General features: G+C 38.5%; 2 protein-coding genes across 10 annotated transcripts in view; one reads left to right on the top strand and one right to left on the bottom strand.

Moving 5' to 3' along the window:
• Positions 1-4,588, bottom strand: part of SLC7A8 (solute carrier family 7 member 8) — a 57,544-nt gene extending 52,956 nt beyond the window's left edge. The window contains exons 1-2 of the mRNA XM_079126039.1: positions 4,024-4,588; positions 3,516-3,715 (exon numbers count right to left, since the gene is read on the bottom strand). Of these exons, the coding sequence (XP_078982165.1) occupies positions 3,516-3,666 (151 nt within the window). The 5' untranslated portion in view covers positions 3,667-3,715; positions 4,024-4,588. The remainder of the gene's footprint in view (positions 1-3,515; positions 3,716-4,023) is intronic.
• Positions 4,589-5,730: 1,142 nt separating this feature from the next.
• RNF212B (ring finger protein 212B) overlaps positions 5,731-21,168 on the top strand; it is a 56,890-nt gene continuing 41,452 nt past the window's right edge. For 3 of the 9 annotated variants that reach the window (XM_079126097.1, XM_079126105.1, XM_079126106.1), the window contains exons 1-2: positions 7,852-8,325; positions 9,787-9,919. The gene's annotated coding sequence lies outside the window, so the exon portion shown is untranslated. Of the gene's footprint in view, positions 6,053-6,634; positions 6,672-7,850; positions 8,326-9,786; positions 9,920-10,990; positions 11,256-21,168 lie in introns of those variants that run through there. The other 6 variants (XM_079126103.1, XM_079126098.1, XM_079126101.1 and 3 more) reach the window with 6 other exon arrangements.

Below are 21,168 nucleotides of genomic sequence, written 5' to 3'. Positions count from 1 at the left end.
AGAAGTTTTCTTAGTCAAATACCTGGCGAACAATAGACTGGTTAGGTTAGGATAAGGGTGATGTTAAAACATCAACAAGGACTTGGGGTAGAGTTCAGTGGTAGAGCACTTGCCTAGCAGGTCCCAGAGGGTGGGCTCAATTTCCAAAAATCACATACACACAGATGAAAACATACCAACAAAACTGTTCAGGTTGATGAAATTATTCCGAGCTTAAAATGTCCCTGCAGCGCATCAGATAAACAATTCTTCTTATTAATGCCTTCAGATTTTTGCCCAAGAGCCAATTAAATTAAAAAATCATTTCAGTAATTGTTCTGCTAAGCAATAAAAATTCAGAGAAGTATAAGACATTATTTTTCTTCTTTCGTTTTCATTCTTTCCTTACTTTTTTTTTTTTTTCTTCCTTTCTTTTTTTTCTTCTGGTGCTGAGGATTGAATCTAGAGCCTCACATATCCTAAGCACATGTTCTACTGTTCTACCATTGAGATACCTCCCTAGCCAAGACATGTGGGTTTGTCTTTTGTTGTTTCCCAGAACTAAAGATTGAACCCAGTACTGGGTTCTAAATAAGTGCTCTATCAATGATTACACCTCCAGACCCCAAGACAATAATTTGTGCTCAAGGAAATAACAGTTTAGTCATTGCCCTTTTGCTTATAAAGTATCCCAGAATTCCCAAACTTCAGTATCTTCACTACTCCATTTTTTTCTTCACGTACTTTCAAGAGGCTTCTTAACCAGGCATGGTAGCACACACCCGTAATCCCAGTCATCTGGGAGGCTGAGGCAGGAGGATCACAAGTTTGAGACCAGCCTCAGCAACTTAGTGAAGTATTAAGCAATATAGCTATACACTGTCTCAAAAAATAAATAAATGAATAAATAAATAAAAAGGACTGGGGATGTAGCTCAGTGGTAAATTGCCCCTGGGTTAAGTTTAGTACCAAAAAAAAAAAAAAAAAAAAAAGGAGACCTCTTAATCTGCTGGCTGGGGAGAATCACTACTGTGCTTCTGCCATTGATCTAACTTTACCTTCGCCTAGCTCTTACACAAAACTAAGCCATGCCATTAATTCTCAATGTTTCTTTTTAATAAATATGAATCCCATCTTCTCAGTCAGATAAGTAACTCTAGGACAAGAGTCTCCTATTAGCTTATTTTATATTTTCATAACACTTGATATCATGTGATTTCTACTTTCAATCATCACTGATAATTGTGAATAAAATTTTATGAGCTTATATTAAGTATATAGTTTAACTTATCTTTCTAAGTCAGTTGGATATGAGACAGATTTGGGTCAATGCTGCTTTCCTATATCATATCATCTGATTCACTTCAGAAATTTTGTCTCCTTTTGCCTTTTAATTCACTTTCTTCCATAGTTTTGACATTGAACAGCAGATCACTGAATTCTGCATGGAAAATGCCAGTTCTCTTTTTGCATTTGGTTTTAAAACACTGGAATCACTATCATCCACTTGGAAACCCCTCTAGAAGAGGACAGGGCAGCCCCTCAGCACATCTGCAACTCACAGCCAAGCAGGAGGGGATGCAGAAAGGATTCTGCCCTTACATCATCCTAAGGGAACATTTTTTTTCTATCCCAGTTTGAACTGAGGTAGAATAATGCCAGTTACCTGTACAAGGATTCTCATACTTTGAAAAAATATCCTGATTTCTCTGAAACCACATACTGTATTTGGAATCTCTTTTCACCACAGAATACCAGTATTGTTGCTTTTGTTACTATCATGTCACCATGGGGAGCTTTGGGACTATTCACATTGAAGTTCTATACATGAGGCCAAAGTCACCCAACTGAAACTGTACTTGTACCAGAACACCCGTTTCTTCATAGTCTTAGAAAAAAATTTAAAGAGATAAAGACCTCAGGATACAGGCAACTTCCCTCTAACTATGAATACCTGCATACAGAGGGATGGGTAAGCAAGACTGAGGCAGGAAAAAGGAGGTTTGCTTGTGTGTATGTGCATGTGTACTCTATGTGAATCAGAGCCTTCCCAAAGGGAGGAAAATGCTTAATCTATTCAGTCAAATTGATGAAAGAGGCAACAGGCTCTTGCTATTTATAGATCATAAGTTGGCATGTGCTATACCTATTGAGTACCTGGCTGATCTCATTTTACAAAGCAATTGAGATAAAGTAAAGGAGAGGCAAAGAAAATGTAATAAGAAAAAGTAATGAGAGATTCAGATCATGACTATGTTTTTTTTAATATTGCATTTTTTATATAACTGTAGATGCCTGGAAAACCTCTCAGTTAGAGAATTAGATAAAGTGGATTCCATTTTGAGAAGGACATGATCACTGAAGTCTGGGTGTAGAGGTGAAGAGGATTATCTGAATACTGTACTGATTTTATTTGACTTCAAGGATGTTCTCCAGTGTCACTATTGCTCTGGTGCCAAAGTGTCTCTGAGCTACACATAAAACACAGTGTTGAGAAACTGGCTTATGGGCCACAAGACATTGTAAACCTTCACAAAGGTATTCTGGAGAGAGACCACACATCCACACACTGGGGCTGACCATTCTGCACCCTTCTTGTGGGAAGAAGTGAAGCCATCTACCAAAGATAGCAGAGAAAATTCACTCTCTGAAGTGAGGGCAGGAATGAGCCATTGTTGAAACCCATCCCCAGGGTTTCTCTGGAAAGAGGAGGCTGTGTTGTTTAGAGTTGTAACTGGGACTCCTGTCCTACAGAGGGCCTTTGGGAGAGATATCAGCATGGTCTAAACGGGCACTGAGGGTTACCCAACTCCTCACGTTCAAAACCTCCAAGCCAAGACACATTTTACCCATCAGTTCCTCCTGCACTTTACATTCTAGTTAGTCCTGATTCCCTTTGAGAACTTATAGGGTTTTCTATGTTAAGAAAACTGCAAACTGTAGAAGAGCACAATCTGTCTCCTTATTCCTCCATAATTACCTAATCTGTGAAAAGGGAATAACATCCCTGTCACATCTACTTCACACAGTGGATGGAAAAGGCTATAAAAAGTCAAGATATTTTTATGGTTGTTTTGCTATTTTTATTATACATTCCCTAGTTTCATGTAACATAAAACAACAAAATATCTGTTAAATATGCCTCAAAAGCCAGTTCATAGCCTGTAGAGGGTGTTTGCATAAAAGCAAGTTAAAAAATCCATATCCCTCAGCCTGAATCAGAACTGCCAAGAGAAGAGCCAGGACAACTATATTTTTAACAAGCTCCCAGGCAATGTAGAAAGGCACAATCAACCAGGTTTGTGACCCTTATTTGCTCCATTCTATGAACAGATCTATTCAGCCTGGTTTGGAGGGAGAGGTGTATGACAAATATGACTTCCATACCTCTCAAACTTGACCAGTGGAGGCAGGTTAAAACACAATGCTTTTCAAAGGGTAGGGAGCAAAACCAATGCTTTAGAGGGGTTAACGTCCCACCGAAGGAACCCTTGAGAGCGGAAAAAACGGTAGGTGGGGAAAAAAATTGGACTCACCTACAATGATACCACAAGCACTGACCAATCCGATCTCTTTCTTCAGGGCTACTCCGCCCTCTCCGGAACCGGCCTCGGGACTGGCCTCCAGCTCGCTCCCACCTGGGTGGTTCTTTTCCGTGTTATTTCGGTGCCTGGCTCCTTTTTCCATCTTTCTTTGTAGGATTCGAACCTCCGAAAGCTCTCTCTCTATTTAAATGCTTGTGCGTGTAAATATAAATATGAATATATAAAGAGAGAGAGCCTTTTAAATTAAAACGCCCTTTTCCGAAATAGGGACCACTCCTACCCTCTATAAAAGACAAGCAGATAAAAGGAAAAACTGAAATAATTCCTATTTTGCATTGACACTTTCTTATCACTCCTGCTTACGACAGGGAACGTGTTGGTGTTTTTTTTTTGTTTTTTTTTTTTGTTTTTTTTTTTTTTTTTTTGTTTTTTAAGAAATAAAGAAAAAAGGAGAGGAAAGAGGAGACATAAAAATTTACATGTAAAAATAGAACTGTACCAGCGACTCCAGCTGGAATTCTCCTGAAAGCGGTGTATCTTCAGAAATCAGGATGGTTCTGCTCTGTGGACAGGCAGTGTCTTATTTCAGACCCTTCAAAAAGACAGTCGTTTGAATTTCCCTTCAGCTCTCTTCCTAATAAAACAGATTGCCTTTACCTCCCCCTTAGTCTTTTCGTTACGATGAGGATAACAGTTGTTTTCATTAACTGAAGGGGCGAAAAAGGCAATCCTCAGGTACTTTCTTCTTTTCCAGAAAAACAAAGCTGTGGACCTGACCGGCTTGCTCTAGATCTGGTTTCCACCTGCTGTGCGATTCTTTCCCCTTCTGGTCTTCTGCTTCCGCTTTTCCCAGATGTCCCCTTCTTTCTCGCTGGTCTTCTCGTCCTTTTTCCCTGGGTCGGATCTCCGTGCTCACGGCACAGACTGCTCCATCGCTCGGGGTTACGGGAGAGTGGTTCCTCCACACGCGAATGTGCTTCCCTTTTAGCGACGGGTTTTATTTGCTGACCGAGGCTCCGCCCCCACCTCCTGCGTTCCTCTTCATCCTCAGTCTCTTCTCCCTCCTCTTCAATTTAAATATCAGCACCGAGCCCCCTGCGATCTCTGACAAAATGGGTTAAAACATTTCTCTTTGTCATCGGGTCTTTCTCCTTGTAATTAAGAGGAAGTAAAATCCTTTCACGTCAACTGCTCCGGGAGAGCTCATTAGCCAGTATTGCATTACAGGTCGTGCACAGCGTTTGTGAGCTTTATAAATAAAGGAGCACTTCTAATGCCATCAGAAATAAGCTGGCCAGTGTATGAAAATAGTTAGGTCTGGATCATTTGAGGATACAGGAGAGAAGATTGTAGGGATATCTATCATCTTTGAGTTGTTTCTTGAAAATAGGGGGAATCCACGGACGGGGAGGAGAGTGGAAGGAATTAATGATAATGCAACAGTTTCATTTAGCGTTTTTGTGAGCTATGAAGAAAGAGTACGGAGGAAACAAAATCACCAGGAAGAGGTGGCCTCACTGTCCACAACTCTTATGTAGGAACCGAAACACAAAAGCTATGACTCTGAGGCTGCTGTCACACTTTCCAATACTTTAGTATCTGTAAGTTATTTGAAAAGTAGATATGGGAATGATCGGCACTTCACTACTCAGGAAGCGGATTTGCAGATGTTGAGAGATGATTTATTACCATATTGATATCGGACCTCTACTTTCCTGAAGAATTTCACTCAGATATCGCTGGTTTACCATGGGAGTAGTGATGTCTATTTCCAATTGTAAGATACTTATATAAAAAAAAAAAAAAAAAAAAAAAAAAAAAAAAAAAAAAGGATGGAGCAATGTAGCAGACAAAGCTACAAGTTCAAATATATTTTGGAATCCTATTAAATATTTCGTGGAAAATTATTTTTAAGTGGTTCTAAAAAATAAAAATTCCCAAATTGAACCATTTACTATAGAAACTTAGACTTCTTGAAAAATGTTCCAAGAGATTTGGGGTTTTAAGGAAAACAAATACTTAATTCTTTAAATTGGGGTTGGATCAGTTAATGTTCCAAAAGTTTTTCCAAATGGGATAAAGTCCTATGTCTATCTTCTTTTCAGTTTGCCCCTTGATCACTCAGCAAGTATTAAGAGGTTTCAAAGGTTAAATTTTCAACCCTTTCTCCTTTTGCTGGTTCAAGATATGGCAATTTGAAAACCTCAGCAAAAAAAAGAAAAAAAAAAAAAAAAAAAGAAAAAGAAAAAAAAAAAGAAAAGAAAAGAAAAGAAAAAGAAAAATTGTGGGTGGTGTATAAAGGATTTTCAACAAAAAGAACAGACAAGGCAGGAATATATAGCACAAAACTCCGTGGGAAGGAATGAGTCATGGAAAATGAAAAAATTTGAATTGCCTCTGGCCTTTCCTGACAACTTTAGAAAGCATTGAAGAAAAATTTGTTGGATTCATTTTTAAACAATCCTGTTTGAAGACTTCTGCTCAGATTTCAACATCAAGGGATAAAACAATCTTTCTGCTTCTCAAAGGTGAGTTCTTTTAGTAATGCTTGTACTTCTAATTTAAATAGTTTAGACTTAATATGGGATAAGACACAAGTGTGAAGAATTTTAGGTCTCTTGCTAAAACAAGTGCAAATTGACAATGGGACTATAAGCTTTAGCTCTCTATTTCTGAATTGTGAAGCTAAAGGCAGCTGTCAGATCAAATACATTTCTGGACTACAGTACAGCTTCAAACTGGAAAAGGAGAGTTGTTGAAGCTTAATATTTTATAGCACTTGGAATTTATAAATAACTTGTTTGTTATTAATGGTGCAATGTAAAAGCTAGGAAAGAAATCTCCCATTCTTCAAGGGGACTATTCATATTATGTGCCTCTGTTTAGGTTGGGATCTTTTTGTGTAAATTGCATGTGACTAACATTGAATACAGGTGAGAAAGAAAAATCTTGGTGTATTATACTGAGAAAAAAAATCTGTAAAAAATGATTAATGGAAGTTATTACATTTTGAGCACTGAATTCTTTTCTCATTCATGTCCATTCTACATTTACCTTTATATTTTTATTTTACTCTTTATTTGTTTATTTCTTTGTTTGTTTATTTTCAGTACTGGAGATTGAACCAAGGAGTGCTTTGCCACTGAGGTATGTCCCCTATCTCCAGTTCTTTTCTTTTTCTTTCGTTTTTTCTTTCTTTCTTTCTTTTCTTTTCTTTTTTTTTTTTTAAAACAGAATCTCACTAAGTTACTAAGGGCCTAAGTTGCTGAGACTGGCCTGGAACTTGTAATCTCCTGCCACAGCCTCCCAAGTTGCTGGGATTGCAGGAACGCCCAACTGCACCTGGCTTATTCTACATTTAAACAGTGCTTTGCAGTCTACAAACTGTTTTTGAGAAATATCTCATTTTTCCCCCTCATCATTAAATACCTTTTTTTTTTTTTTTTCCTTTTTTTTGCAGTGCTGGGGATTGAACCCAGGGCCCTGTGCTTGCAAGGCAAGCACTTTACCAACTGAGCTATCTCCCCAGCCCATTAAATATCTTTTTTTTATTAAGGTATTTTTTTTAGTTGTCAATGGACCTTTATTTTATTTATTTACTTATATGTTGTGCTGAGAATCGAACCTAGTGCCTCACACATGCCAGGCAAGTGCTCTACCACTGAGCCACAACCCCAGCAATCATTAAATATCCTGGGTAGACAAAGCAGTTTTTTTAATGATTTATTTTTATTTTTATTTCTGTGGTGTTAGGGAGTGAACCCAGGGCCTCACACATACTCCATCACTGTTTACCCCCGTTTTATAGATTTTAAAGATTAGGGAGCTGAGGCTTAAAGTATCTTACCTGAGGTCAAAGACCAGACACTTGATCTTCATGGGCAAGAAGGATAACAATTGTTTACACTGATTGCTTTTTCCAGGGCACTATAGCTCAACTTCTTTTACCTGAGGGAAATAGAAGATTTTTGAGCATTACCTGGGTCCTTGTCATGTTTTCTAGAGTTGGAGTCATAGCTGGGCCCTTTAGAAACCCACTTCTGTGAAGTGAGACCCACTAGACTTAATGTGGGCTCTCAACATTCGTCACCTTTTCGACACAGTCCCTGGCTTATCTATATCCTAAGAACTTAGTACGACTGTTTCAAGTACCTAAATGACTATTCCTGTTGTTTTGCAGTCTTAAAGTAGGAAGAAATTGATTCCTTTAACCTGGAAAAACGTGGATGGAAAGGTCGTTTTCTTACAAATACTGTGTGGATTTAGGCAGAGAAAGGCTGTGTGTGACTGACACCTACTGCACAAAAAGGGAGATGGCGTGGGGACATGCTACTTGTAATAGCAAAAACACTGACATGCTCCAATATTCCCTTTTTGATTGCTCCAATACACCCTTTTTGAAACAACACATAAAAAGCATCTGTTAATGTGAAAGAAGAAAGCACAGAGCCCGCTCCATTTCTGCTTGTTTTGTTGTTTTTTTTTTTTCCCCCAAAAAAATCTGGGTCAAATAGACAGTACATTATTCTTGTTCTTTGTAACAGAGCTATGAAGTCTGAGGCCACTCAGGACCCAAACCTCTCCTTGGAATCAACTCACAGCCTATGCTCCAACTCCATTCTTCTTTTTGTATCTACATGTCTACAATCAGAAGAAACCCCTTTGTAAAAGTAAAGTCTACAGTTCCCTAGATGGTAGCTTCCTAAGTCAAGGGTTCTAGGAGTCTTTATGTCATTTGAAAATGGAAAACAGATGAAAATTTGTGAGAAAGAAGAAAACAAAAAAGAAAAGACCAAAACAGGTCAGAAAGAAAGGAGGATGGAATAAGAAGACTCAGTTAATAAACCTTTTACAGTTTGCCTGTTTGCCTTCTGGACATATTCATAAGTTCAAAGGAAGATTGTATATTCTAGGGTTTAATGCAGTCCTGAGAATTTGGATGGAACAGACTTTGTTTTGTTATGATGGTAAATTACTTCATGCTCTTCTGGAGATAATGATGAATCCTTGCTTTGACATTATAGACAAAAATTCCAGCAGATTATCCCTCTGTCTGCTGAACTTGGCTGGAATCCATAGTCAACCCAGTATGAGTGGGAAAGAAATATAGATGCACTCTCCATAGTAGGCTGCACTTCTCCTTGACTCCTTTTCTGGGTTGAATCTGTCATGGGGCACTGAAGGTGTAGCTTTTCACGGAAGGTGATAAAGTGCTTACCTAGCACACCTGAAGCCCCGGGTTTGATCCTAACTACTGCAAACAAACAAAACAAAACAAAAAATTCATTGCATATGAATTCAGTGGGGAGAGTGAAGATATATTTTTAAGATAAGTTTTTATCATTTATTGATAATTACTGGAAGTCTAAATTTCAGCTTTCTGAGGATTTTAGAGTCTGTTCTTCGAAGCTGTGTATCTAAGAACATCTAATTATGGGAATGTCAAAACTATAGTGGCTAATTCAGTGATAGCTATGCCTTTAATTGATCTTAAAACAGTTTTTAAAAACATATCTTTATTTCATCTTACCTCTTCCTTACCAAATCATGATAATGAACTGCTATCTCCTATGCCAGAAATGTGTAGCAAAGTTGGAGAAAACACAAAAGTTTAATTAGGTGAAAATTTATGGTTCCAGTTACTTGAAACCTTTGGCAGACTATAGTTTGGACATCACTGATGTAGATTATATCATGTTTTAGGAGATTTCCAACACTATTTAATTTATCAGACTAATAGAGAAAGAAATTCTAGTTGTTGGATTTTTTGGGTTTTATTTTTAGGTACTGGGGATCCAACCCAGGGGTCTTTACCGCAGAGCCACATCCCCAATCCTTTCTATTTTTTGTTTGTTTGTTTGTTTGTGTGTGTGTGTGTGTGTGATACTGGGGATTGAACCCAGGGCCTTGTGCTTGCAAGGTCTAATTTTGTTTTTGAGGCAGGTTCTCCCTAAGTTGCTTAGGGTTCACCAAGTTGCTGAGCCTAGCTTTGAACTTGCAACCCTCCTGCCTTAGCCTCCAGAGCCACTGGGATTACAAGCATGCACCATCATGCCCAGTGAGCAAGAAATTCTAGTAAAAATTGGATTATATATATACCTGGAGATGCTGAATAAATTTTATTAGCATATTCAGTCAGTAGTGATTAACTATTTACTGTGCTAGACACTGGGGATAAATGGTGAACAAAGGCCATCTCTTTCAAGGACCTTACATATGGTCACTTGGGATCTTTCTCTTTCCTTCTTTAATCCAAGTACAGCTTAGTTACCTGGACGTTCCAACAAAGGATCACCAGATTTTTGAAGAAGGCTTCAGTATGAAAGCAGAGACAATGACAAATGTGCAAGGAGCAGAAGGAAACTTCCCCAAATTACAAGCGATGTCTCACAGAGGTAAAAGATGTTGCTTCCACAAAACAAAAATAGAAACATTCAGAAAACAATAAAAAATCTTAGAAATGAACAAGTAACAGAAGTTAAAATATTCAGTGTAAGGATTAGAAAATAAAGATGCTGAATCTTTAAAAGGCAGACAAAGAACAAGAGACAAAGAACAAGAAAACTAGACAATTAATTCAGGAGTTCCCAACATCTAGTTAAGTAGGAGTTTAAGAGAGAGAGAGAGAGAGAGAGAGAGAGAGAGAGAGAGAGAGCGCCAGGCATGTGGTACACATCTGTCATCACAGAGATTCAGGGTGGTGGCGCAGGATGATTACGAGTTAGAAGCCAAACTCTGCAAGTTAGTGAGACCCTGCCTCAAAATAAAAAAATAAAAAGAGCTGGAGATGTAGCTTGACAATAAAGAGCCCCTGGGTTCCATCCCCAGTATCTATCCACCCCCCCCCCCCACCCAAAAAGAAAAAAAAAAAAGAACAGAGAAAATAGGGAAGATAAAAAGATCTAAGAAAAAATGCAAGTAATGCAAGAAAATTTTCTGGAACTGAGGAACACGAGTGTCTGGGCTGACACAGCCCCCTGAGTGTCTAGCACAATAAAGGATAAAAAAAAAGGCCAGTGGTGCACACCTGTAATCCCAGCTACTCCGGAGGCTGAGGCAGGAAGACCCAAGGCTTGAGGTCATACTGGGCAATTAGCAAGACCCTGTCTCAAAATAAAATTTAAAAAGGGCAGGGAATGTAGCTCAGTGATAGAACGGGGCGGGGGGGGGGGGAATTTTTCATTAAGCATCAATACTATAAAGGCCAACATTGAATAATAAAAAGAACTATCAAGAAGATACAATCTTGAACTTTGATACATTAAAAATAAGAGTTGAAATATGTGAAGCAAAATTTGATAGACTGGAACACAACTTTGATAAATATGTAATCAATAGGAGATATTTTAATGCACTTCCCTTAGAAGCAGATAAATCAAGCAGCCAAAAAAAAAAAGTACACAGGAAATAACTGAACAACAAAATTAGCAAGTTTGACTTAATAGATCTAAAAAAAAACAAAACCAAAAACAAAAAAAAAACCCTGCATTAAAAAATAGAGAATATGCCTTATTTCCAAGTATACATGGGATATTTATAAACATTTCCTTTACTGGGTCACAATGGAATTCTTTTTTGGTATCTTTGATTGAACCCAGGGGTGCTCCAGAACTGAGCTACAACCCCAGCCCATTTTGTTTTTTATTTTGAGACACAGTCTCACCAAATTGCCCAGGTTGTTCTTGAACTTTCAACCCTCCTGCCTCCCTTCTGCAGTTACTTGGATTACAGGTATGTGCCACCACAGCACAGAGGAACTCTTTTTTTTTTTTTTTTTTCATTTGTTTTTATTGTAAACAAATGGGATACATGTTGTTTCTGTTTGTACATGGAGTAACAGCATACCATTTGCATAATCATACATTTACATAGGGTAATGAGGTTTGATTCATTCTGTTATTTTTCCTTCCCCCCCACCCCTCCCACCCCTTTTTTCCCTCTATACAGTCCCTCCTTCCTCCATTCTTGCCCCCCTCCCACCCGCATTATGTGTCATCATCCGCTTATCAGTGAGATCATTCGTCTTTTGGATTTTTGAGATTGGCTTATCTCACTTAGCATGATATTCTCCAATTTCATCCATCTGCATGCAAATGCCATAATTTTATCATTCTTTATGGCTGAGTAATATTCCATTGTGTATATATATATATATATATATATATATACACACACACACACACACACACCACAGTTTCTTTATCCATCCATCAATTGAAGGGCATCTAGGTTGGTTCCACAGTCTGGCTATTGTGAATTGAGCAGTTATGAACATTGATGTGGCTGTATCTCTGTAGTATGCTGATTTTAAGTCCTTTTGGGTATAGGCCAAGGAGTGGGATAGCTGGGTCAAATGGTGGGTCCATTCCAAGTTTTCTAAGGAATCTCCACACTGCTTTCCAGAGTGGCTGCACTAATTTGCAGCCCCACCAGCAATGTATGAGTGTACCTTTTTCCCCACATCCTCTCCAACACCTATTGTTGCTTGTATTCTTGATAATCGCCATTCTAATTGGGGTGAGATGGAATCTTAGTGTAGTTTTGATTTGCATTTCTCTTATTACTAAAGATGGTGAACATTTTTTCATATGTTTGTTGATCGCTTGTAGATCTTCTTCTGTGAAGCCTCTGTTCATATCCTTAGCCCATTTGTTGATTGGGTTGTTTGTATTCTTCATGTAGAGTTTTTTGAGTTCTTTATATATTCTGGAAATTAGTGCTTTATCTGACGTATGAGTGGCAAAGATATTCTCCCACTCTGTAGGCTCTCTCTTTGCATTGCTGATAGTTTCACAAAGGAACTCTTAAAATTTTATGTTTGCTCCCTGTCCCCTGGCGCCCCCTTGCTGAGAATTTAACCCAGGGCCTTGTGCATGCTAAAGCTTCATCTTGCCACTGAGCTACAACCCAGTCCCTTGAAATTTTAAAGATTTTTTTTTAAAACAGTACTAGGGATTGAACCCAGGACCTTGGACATTCTAGGCAAATGCTCTTCCACTGGATTGCACCTCCAGCCCTTTTAAAAATTGTATTTTGAGACAGGGTCACCCTAGGTTTGTCCAGACTGACCTTGAACTTGTAAACCTCCTGCCTCAGCCTCCTGAATAGCCAGGATTGCAGGTGTGCAGCACAGTGCCCTGCCCCAGCCAAAATTTTAAACTCTTGGGAAAGTAAATCTAGCACATGGGTTCTTCAGTCAGGGTATAATTAAGTTAGAAATAAAGAAAGTTTAAAAGAAGGTTAAGAGACACATTTGGAAAATCAAAATAAGAACTAAGTAACTTCACTAAATAACAATGATGGAAATAAATAATTATTAGTTAACAGACAATGCAAGTAATGCATATAAAAACTTATGAGATGCAGCTAAATTGCTATTTTTGAGGTAAATGTAAAGTCTTAAGTGCATTGTAGGAAACATGAAAGATTTAAAATAAATGACTTAGGCTGTCAGAGGCATTAACTGGAATTTACGCCTTTACTCACAGCTTATCTTCACCATTTCTCCCTTGTTTACCTCGAAGCCTCTGATCTCTTTTGTTCCTATGATTTCCCATCACTACTTAAGTGTTCTGCTACCATCTTTCATCACTGTAGTCTCATTCATATTCGGTAATTCAGTTTAGTACTAATTTTCTCCTTCTTCATACAGGAAGGAGGAAACTAAAACTAAGTGTTCAGTAGTCTTCCAATGCTCCCTGTCCCTCCACACAAGCTGTGTTCTCCCGTGACAGCTCCACAGCCCTACCAGGGCTTGCTGTTCAGTAGAGGTACTTTCTTGACCTATTCTAAGGGGGTCTGGAGGGTGGAAAGGACTAACATTTATTGAGCAACCACCCTGGGTCAAACGCTGGAGCAAGATGTCTACTTAATCACGTTTTAATCCCATTTAGCCTCCCAAACAACACTTCAAGGTAAGCACATGTGGTTTGCCATTAACTTTTCAAACCAAAGCCTAGATACTTAACCACCGGGGTGCTGGAAAATTTCTCCCTCTCCCTTTCCCTCTCTTTAAAATGAGGTTCAAACTGCGCAGGGTTGGACCCAGCACGAAAATATATGAATACTTCACAAAATTTGTGTGTCATCATTGTGCAGGGGCCATGGGAATCTTCTCCATATCATCCCAATTGTAGTATATGTGCTGCTGAAGCGAGGACTTCTTTTTCTTTTTCTTTTCTTTCTTTTTTGAAGTATTGGAGATGGAACCCAGGGCTCTGCGTAGACCAGATAAATACTCCACCTCGGAGCTGTGTCCTCAGCCCCTGGAAAATTTCTTTTTGACTCTGTCAGTCTTTTGACTCTCTCATTGTCTCATTTGCAATAAACCTACTCTTGGTCATTGTCCTTTCTGCTCTCTCTCAGCCCCCTTCTCATTCTTCACTCTAAAGCCTGAAGCAATCATGTCAAATGAATGGCATAATTTATGGCTTCCATCCCTTACTGGCTTCCAAGCACACTCTGTATCATAATGCTGCTCTCAGTGCCACAGTCACACCTGCCTCTTTGCTGTCCTCGAACCATCAGCCAAAGGGCTTTTGTCCATGCTCTTCCTTCTGCCTGAAGGCGTCCTTTCCCTCTCAGCTTAGTTCATTGCTATTCAACCTTCTGATCTAGCACAAGACTTACTTCTTCAGAAAAGCTCTCACTTACTCTAGCCCTAGCCCTAGATCATAGTCTTTGCTTAAGAGCAGTCACTTATAATTATACATTTTATTATATTGTGTCTACATTAACTATAGTGATTTTATGACTAATGTCTATCTCCCCAACCAGACTGAGAACCCCGTGACAGCAGCGATGGTAGTTCTTTCTGTTCACTAATGTCTCTACAGACCAGTACAGTTGGCACAAGTACAGTTGGGACAAAGTTGGCACTCGATTAAAATTGCTGAATGAACCAGGCCTGGTGACACAGGTCTGTAATCCCAGCTACTGATGAGCTGAGGTAAAAGGATTACAAGTTTGCGGCCAGCTTGGGCAACTTAGTGAGACCTCCATTAAAAATAAAAAATAGCCGGGCATGGTGGAGCATGTCTACAATCCCAGGGGCTTGGTAGGCTGAGGCAGGAGGACCGCAAGTTCAGAGCCAGCCTCAGCAAAAGCAAGGCTTAATGCAACTCAGTGAGACCCTGTCTCTAAATAAAAGACAAAACAGGGTTGGGAATGTAGCTCAGTGGTCGAGTATTCCACTATCCCCAAAATAAATAAATAAAAAGTGCTGGGATATAGCACAGTGGTAGAGCACCTCTGATACTGCAAATAAAAATAAATTGCTGAGTGAACGGATATGGGATATGTAAGTCGTGATGATTGGATATATGAATCCATAGCTCAAAAGACAAATCTGGGCTAAAAATTCAGATGTAAGAGTTATTAGCACTCAACTGATCACAAATGTTACCACCCATAGAGAGTTCTTATGGTGAGAATACAGAATCCAGCTCAGAGCCATGGACATACCACTTGCTTTAGTTGGCTTGCTGTTGCTATGACAAAATATCCAAGATAGTCAAGTTAAAAGGAAGAAAGACTGGGGTTGGGATTATGTAGTGCATGCAAAAAAAACTAAATAATAAAAAATATATAAAAAGGAAAGTTTTATTTTGCTTTGTGATTTTAGAGGCTCAGGTCCATGGTTGCTTGGACCCACTATCTTTGGGCTTGTGGTAAGACTGAGCATCACAATGGGGAACAAGTGGTGGAGCAAAGCTGCTCACCTCACGGTGGCTGGAAAGCCAAGAGAAAGAGGAAGGGGTCCCAATATGCCCCTCAGTGACCTAATTTCCTCCCACTAGGTTGCACCTTCTAAAGGTTTCGGTAGCACCACAGGCTAAGGACCAAGCCTTTAAAACAAAGGGCTTTGGTGTACAGTCAAGATCCAAACTTGAGCTCTAGTCATTCATTGTGTTCCTCTCAGTTTCCCGGATAAAGCTCTTCTTTCTCATCTGTTTCCGACTTGTAGCCACACCACGACCTTTTGCTATCAGCTGCGCTGGAGACCTTGGTGTTTTCCTCTCTCTCTTCTCCTTTCGGTGCCATATCCAATTGGTTGGGTCTACTCTGAAAATTGTCTCACGCCATCCTGTAGCTGCTGTTCTGTTGCAGAACCACCCATCTCTCTTCTGTCCCACTGCATAGTAGACCAGTTAGTCTCACTGTCTGTGACCTCCCATCCCTTCTTTTGGCCCCAAGAGTTGTTTCATCAAACATGGGATTGATCATGTTCTTGTGCTTCTCAAAAGCCTTTGATGGCTCCCCATCATATATAGCAGTAGTCCCTAAGGCTGGCTGGGTGAGCATCACCTTCACCTGAGTTTTTTTTTTTTTTTTTTTAAATTTATTTTTATTGTAAACAAATGGGATACATGTTGTTTCTGTTTATACATGGAGTAACAGCATACCATTTGCGTAATCATACATTTACATAGAGTAATGATGTTTGATTCACTCTGTTATTCCCCCCTCTCCCCTCCCACCCCTCTTTTCCCTCTATACAGTCCCTCCTTCCTCCATTCTTGCCCCCTCCCACCCGCATTATGTGTCATCATCCACTTATCAGTGAGATCATTTGCCCTTTGGATTTTTGAGATTGGCTTATCTCACTTAGCATGATATTCTTCAATTTCATCCATTTGCCTGCAAATGCCATAATTTTATTATTCTTTATAGCTGAGTAATATTCCATTGTATATATATACCACAGTTTCTTTATCCATTCAACAATTGAAGGACATCTAGGTTGGTTCCACAGTCTGGCTATTGTGAATTGAGCAGTTATGAACATTGATGTGGCTGTATCTCTGTAGTATGCTGATTTTAAGTCCTTTGGGTATAAGCCAAGGAGTGGGATAGCTGGGTCAAATGGTGGGTCCATTCCAAGTTTTCTAAGGAATCTCCACACTGCTTTCCAGAGTGGCTGCACTAATTTGCAGCCCCACCAGCAATGTATGAGTGTACCTTTTTCCCCACATCCTCTCCAACACCTATTGTTGCTTGTATTCTTGATAATCGCCATTCTAATTGGGGTGAGATGGAATCTTAGTGTAGTTTTGATTTGCATTTCTCTTATTACTAAAGATGGTGAACATTTTTTCATATGTTTGTTGATCGCTTGTAGATCTTCTTCTGTGAAGCCTCTGTTCATATCCTTAGCCCATTTGTTGATTGGGTTGTTTGTATTCTTCATGTAGAGTTTTTTGAGTTCTTTATATATTCTGGAAATTAGTGCTTTATCTGAAGTATGAGTGGCAAAGATATTCTCCCACTCTGTAGGTTCTCTCTTCTCATTGCTGATAGTTTCCCTTGCTGAGAGAAAGCTATTTAGTTTGAATCTATCCCAATTGTTGATTCTTGCTTTTATTTCTTGTGCTATGGGAATCCTGTTAAGGAAGTCTGATCCTAAGCCAACAAGGTGAAGATTTGGACCTACTTTTTCTTCTATAAGATGCAGGGTCTCTGGTCTGATTTCAAGGTCCTTGATCTGTTTCGAGTTGATTTTTGTGCAGGGTGAGATATAGGGGTTTAGTTTCATTCTATTGCATATGGGCTTCCAGTTTTCCCAGCACCATTTGTTGAGGAGGCTATCTTTTCTCCATTGCATATTTTGGCACCTTTGTCTAGTATGAGAAAATTTTATTTGGGTTTGTGTCTGTGTCCTCTATTCTGTACCATTGATCTACCTGTCTGTTTTGGTGCCAATACCATGCCATTTTTGTTACTATTGCTTTGTAGTATAGTTGAAGTTCGGGTATTGTGATACCCCCTGCTTCATTCTTCCTGCTAAGGATTGCTTTAGCTATTCTGGGTTTCTTATTCTTCCAGATGAATTTCATGATTGCTTGCTCTATTTCTGTAAGGTACATCATTGGGATTTTAATTGGAATTGCATTGAATCTGTATAGCACTTTTGGTAAGTATGGCCATTTTGACAATATTAATTCTGCCTATCCAAGAACATGGGAGATCTTTCCATCTTCTAAGGTCTTCCTCAATTTCTTTCTTTAATGTTTTGTAGTTTTCTTTGTAGAGATCTTTTACCTCTTTGGTTAGGTTGATGCCCAAGTATTTTATTTTTTTTGAGGCTATTGCAAATGGAGTTGTTTTCCTCATTTCCCTTTCAGCTGTTTCGTCGCTTGCGTATAAAAATGCTTTAGATTTATGCATGTTGATTTTATAGCCTGCTATTTTGCTGAATTCATTGATGAGGTCTAGAAGTTTTCTGGAGAAGGTTTTTGGATCCTCTAAATATAGAATCATGTCATCAGCAAATAGTGACAGCTTAAGTTTCTCTTTTCCTATTTGTATCCCTTTAATTTCTTTGGTCTGCCTAATTGCTCTGGCTAGAGTTTCGAGGACAATGTTGAATAGAAGTGGTGAAAGAGGACATCCCCGTCTTGCTCCTGTTTTTAAAGGGAATGGTTTCAGTTTTTCTCCAATATGAATGATATTGGCCATGGGCTTAGCATAAATAGCCTTTACAATGTTCAGGTATGTTCCTACTATCCCTATTTTTTCTAGTGTTTGAGCATGAAGGGGTGTTGGATTTTGTCGAACGCTTTTTCTGCGTCAATTGAAATAACCATATGATTCTTATCCTTAAGTCTATTGACATGATGGATTACGTTTATTGATTTATGGATGTTAAACCATCCTTGCATTCCAGGGATGAACCCCACTTGATCATGGTGGACAATTTTCTTCATATGTTTTTGGATATGGTTTGCCAATATTTTGTTAAGGATCTTTGCATCTATATTCATCAAGGATATTGGTCTAAAATTTTCTTTCCTTGATGTGTCTTTGCCTGGTTTCGGTATGAGGGAGATGTTAGCTTCATAGAATGAGTTTGGTAGGGTACCCTCCTTTTCTATTTCCTGAAATACTTGGAGAAGTATTGGAATGAGTTCTTCTTTGAAGGTCTTGTAGAACTCGGTTGAGAATCCATCTGGTCCTGGGTTTTTCTTGGATGGTAGATTTTTAATGATTTCTTCTATTTCATTGCTTGATATTGATCTGTTTAAATTGTGTATGTCCTCCTGGTTCAGTTTGGGAGGAGCATATGTCTCTAGAAATTTGTCAATGTCTTCGGTAGTTTCTATTTTGTTGGAATACAGATTTTCAAAGTAGCTTCTCATTATGTTCTGTATCTCAGTGGTGTCCATTGTGATATTTCCTTTTTCATCACGAATTTTAGTAATTTGAGTTTTCTCTCTCCTCTTTGTTAGTGTGGCTAAGGGTTTGTCTATTTTGTTTACTTTCTCAAAGAACCAACTTTTTGTTTTGTCAATTTTTTGAATTGTTTCAATTTCATTGATTTCAGCTCTGATTTTAATTATTTCCTGTCTTCTACTACTTTTGCTGTTATTCTGTTCTTTTTCTAGGGCTTTGAGCTGTAATGTTAGGTCATTTAGTTGTTGACTTTTCATTCTTTTCTGGAATGCGCTCCATGCAATGAATTTTCCTTTTAGTACCACTTTCATAGTGTCCCAGAGATTTTGATATGTTGCATCATCATTCTCATTGACCTCTAAGAATTTTTTTATCTCCTCCCTGATGTTTTTTGTTATCCATGTTTCATTCAGTAGCATATTATTTAGTCTCCAGGTGTTGGAGTAATTTCTGTTTTTTATTTTGTCATTGATTTCTATTCTCAGTCCATTATGATCTGATAGAACACAAGGCAGTATCTCTATTTTTTTGCAATTCCTAGGGGCTGCTTTGTGGCATAACATATGGTCTATTTTCGAGAAGGTTCCATGTGCTGCTGAGAAGAAAGTGAATCTGCTCGTTGATGGATGGAATATTCTATATATGTCTATTAAGTCTAGGTTATTGATTGTGTTATTGAGTTCTATGGTTTCTTTGGTTGGTTTTGTTTGGAAGATCTATCTAGTGGTGACAGTGATGCGTTAAAGTCACCCAGAATTATTGTGTTGTGGTCTATGTGATTCCTGAAATTGAGAAGGATTTGTTTGATGTACAGGGATGCACCATTGTTTGGGGCATAAATATGTACTATCGTTATGTCTTCCTGATTTATGGTTCCCTTAAGCAGTATGAAATGTCCTTCTTTATCCCTTCTGACTAACTTTGGCTTGAAGTCCACTTTATCTGATATAAGGATGGAAACGCTCGCTTTTTTACTGAGTCCATGTGCATGGTAGGTTTTTTCCCACCCTTTCACCTTTAGTTCTGTGGATGTCTTTTTATATGAGATGAGTCTCTTGCAGGCAGCATATTGTTGGGTCTTTCTTTTTAATACATTTTGCCAGTCTATGTCTTTTGATTGATGAGTTTAGGCCATTAACGTTCAGGGTTATTATTGAGATATGATTTGTATTCCCAGGCATTTGGCTTATTTTTGGTTTTTAAGTGGCTTGGTTTCTCCTTTGAGTGTTTTTTCTCTAAGGTAGTTCCTCCCTTTGCTGACCTCCATTGTTGTTTTCCATTTCCTCCTCATGGAATATTTTGTTGAGAACATTCTGTAGTGCAGGCTTTCTATTTGTAAATTCTTTTAACTTCTGTTTATCATGGAAGGATTTTATTTCATCTTCAAATCTAAAGGTTAGTTTTGCTGGGTATAGGATTCTTGGTTGGCAACCATGTTCTTTCAGAGCTTGAAATACGTTGTTCCAGACCCTTCTAACTTTTAGAGTCTGTGTTGAGAAGTAGGCTGCTATCTGTATTGGTCTCCCCCTATATGTAATCTGATACTTTTCTCTCGTGGCCTTCAGAATCCTATCTTTATTTTGAATGTTAGGCATTTTCATTATAATGAGACTTGGTGTGGATCTGTTGTGATTTTGTGCATTTGGTGTTCTGTAAGCCTTTTGTATTTGATTTTCCATTTCATTCTTCAGGTTTGGGAAATTTTCTGATATTATTTCATTGACTAGGTTGTTCATTCCTTTGGTTTGTATCTCTGTGCCTTCCTCAATCCCAATAATTCTTAAATGTGGTCTTTTCATGATGTTCCATAGTTCTTGGAGATTCTGTTCATGATTTCTTACCATCTTCTCTGTTTGGGAAGCTTTATTTTCAAGATTAAATATTTTGTCTTCGTTGTCTGAGGTTCTGTCTTCCAAGTGGTCTAGTCTTTTGGTGATGCTTTCCATTGAGTTTTTTATTTGGTTTATTGTTTCAAGGATTTCATTTTTTTTTTTTTTTTTTTTTTTTTTTGGAATCTCTATCTCTTTGTTGAAATGATCTTTTGCTTCCTGCAGTTGTTCTTTCAGCTTATTGGTATTATCATTCATTGCCTGCATTTGCTCTATTATTTCATCTTTTGCTTTGCGAATCATCTTAATCATGTATAATCTGAAGTCCTTTTCTGACATTTCTTCTAACATACTGTCATTGGATTCTATTAATATAGAATCTAGATTTGTTTGGATCATTTTCTTCCCTTGTTTTTTCATGTTGTTCGTGTATCTTCCCCTCTAGCAGTGCAGATCTGGGGTATTGCAGATTTCCCCCTATAGGCTTATAGTGGCCCTATAGGTTTCCAAAACCCTTTCTTTATGGGGAGATCAATATTAGCAGTGCCCAATTCAGACACTATGCAATCCTAGACCAAATAGGCCCGATGAGGGCAATAACAAAATTGTCATAAATAAACAGAATGAGTTCAAATATTATCTTC

The sequence above is a fragment of the Sciurus vulgaris genome (assembly GCF_902686455.1).
Source record: "Sciurus vulgaris genome assembly, chromosome: 2".
Taxonomy (NCBI): domain Eukaryota; kingdom Metazoa; phylum Chordata; class Mammalia; order Rodentia; family Sciuridae; genus Sciurus; species Sciurus vulgaris.
Note: the sequence above shows the minus strand (reverse complement) of the source record. Positions and strands in the feature narration are given on the sequence as shown.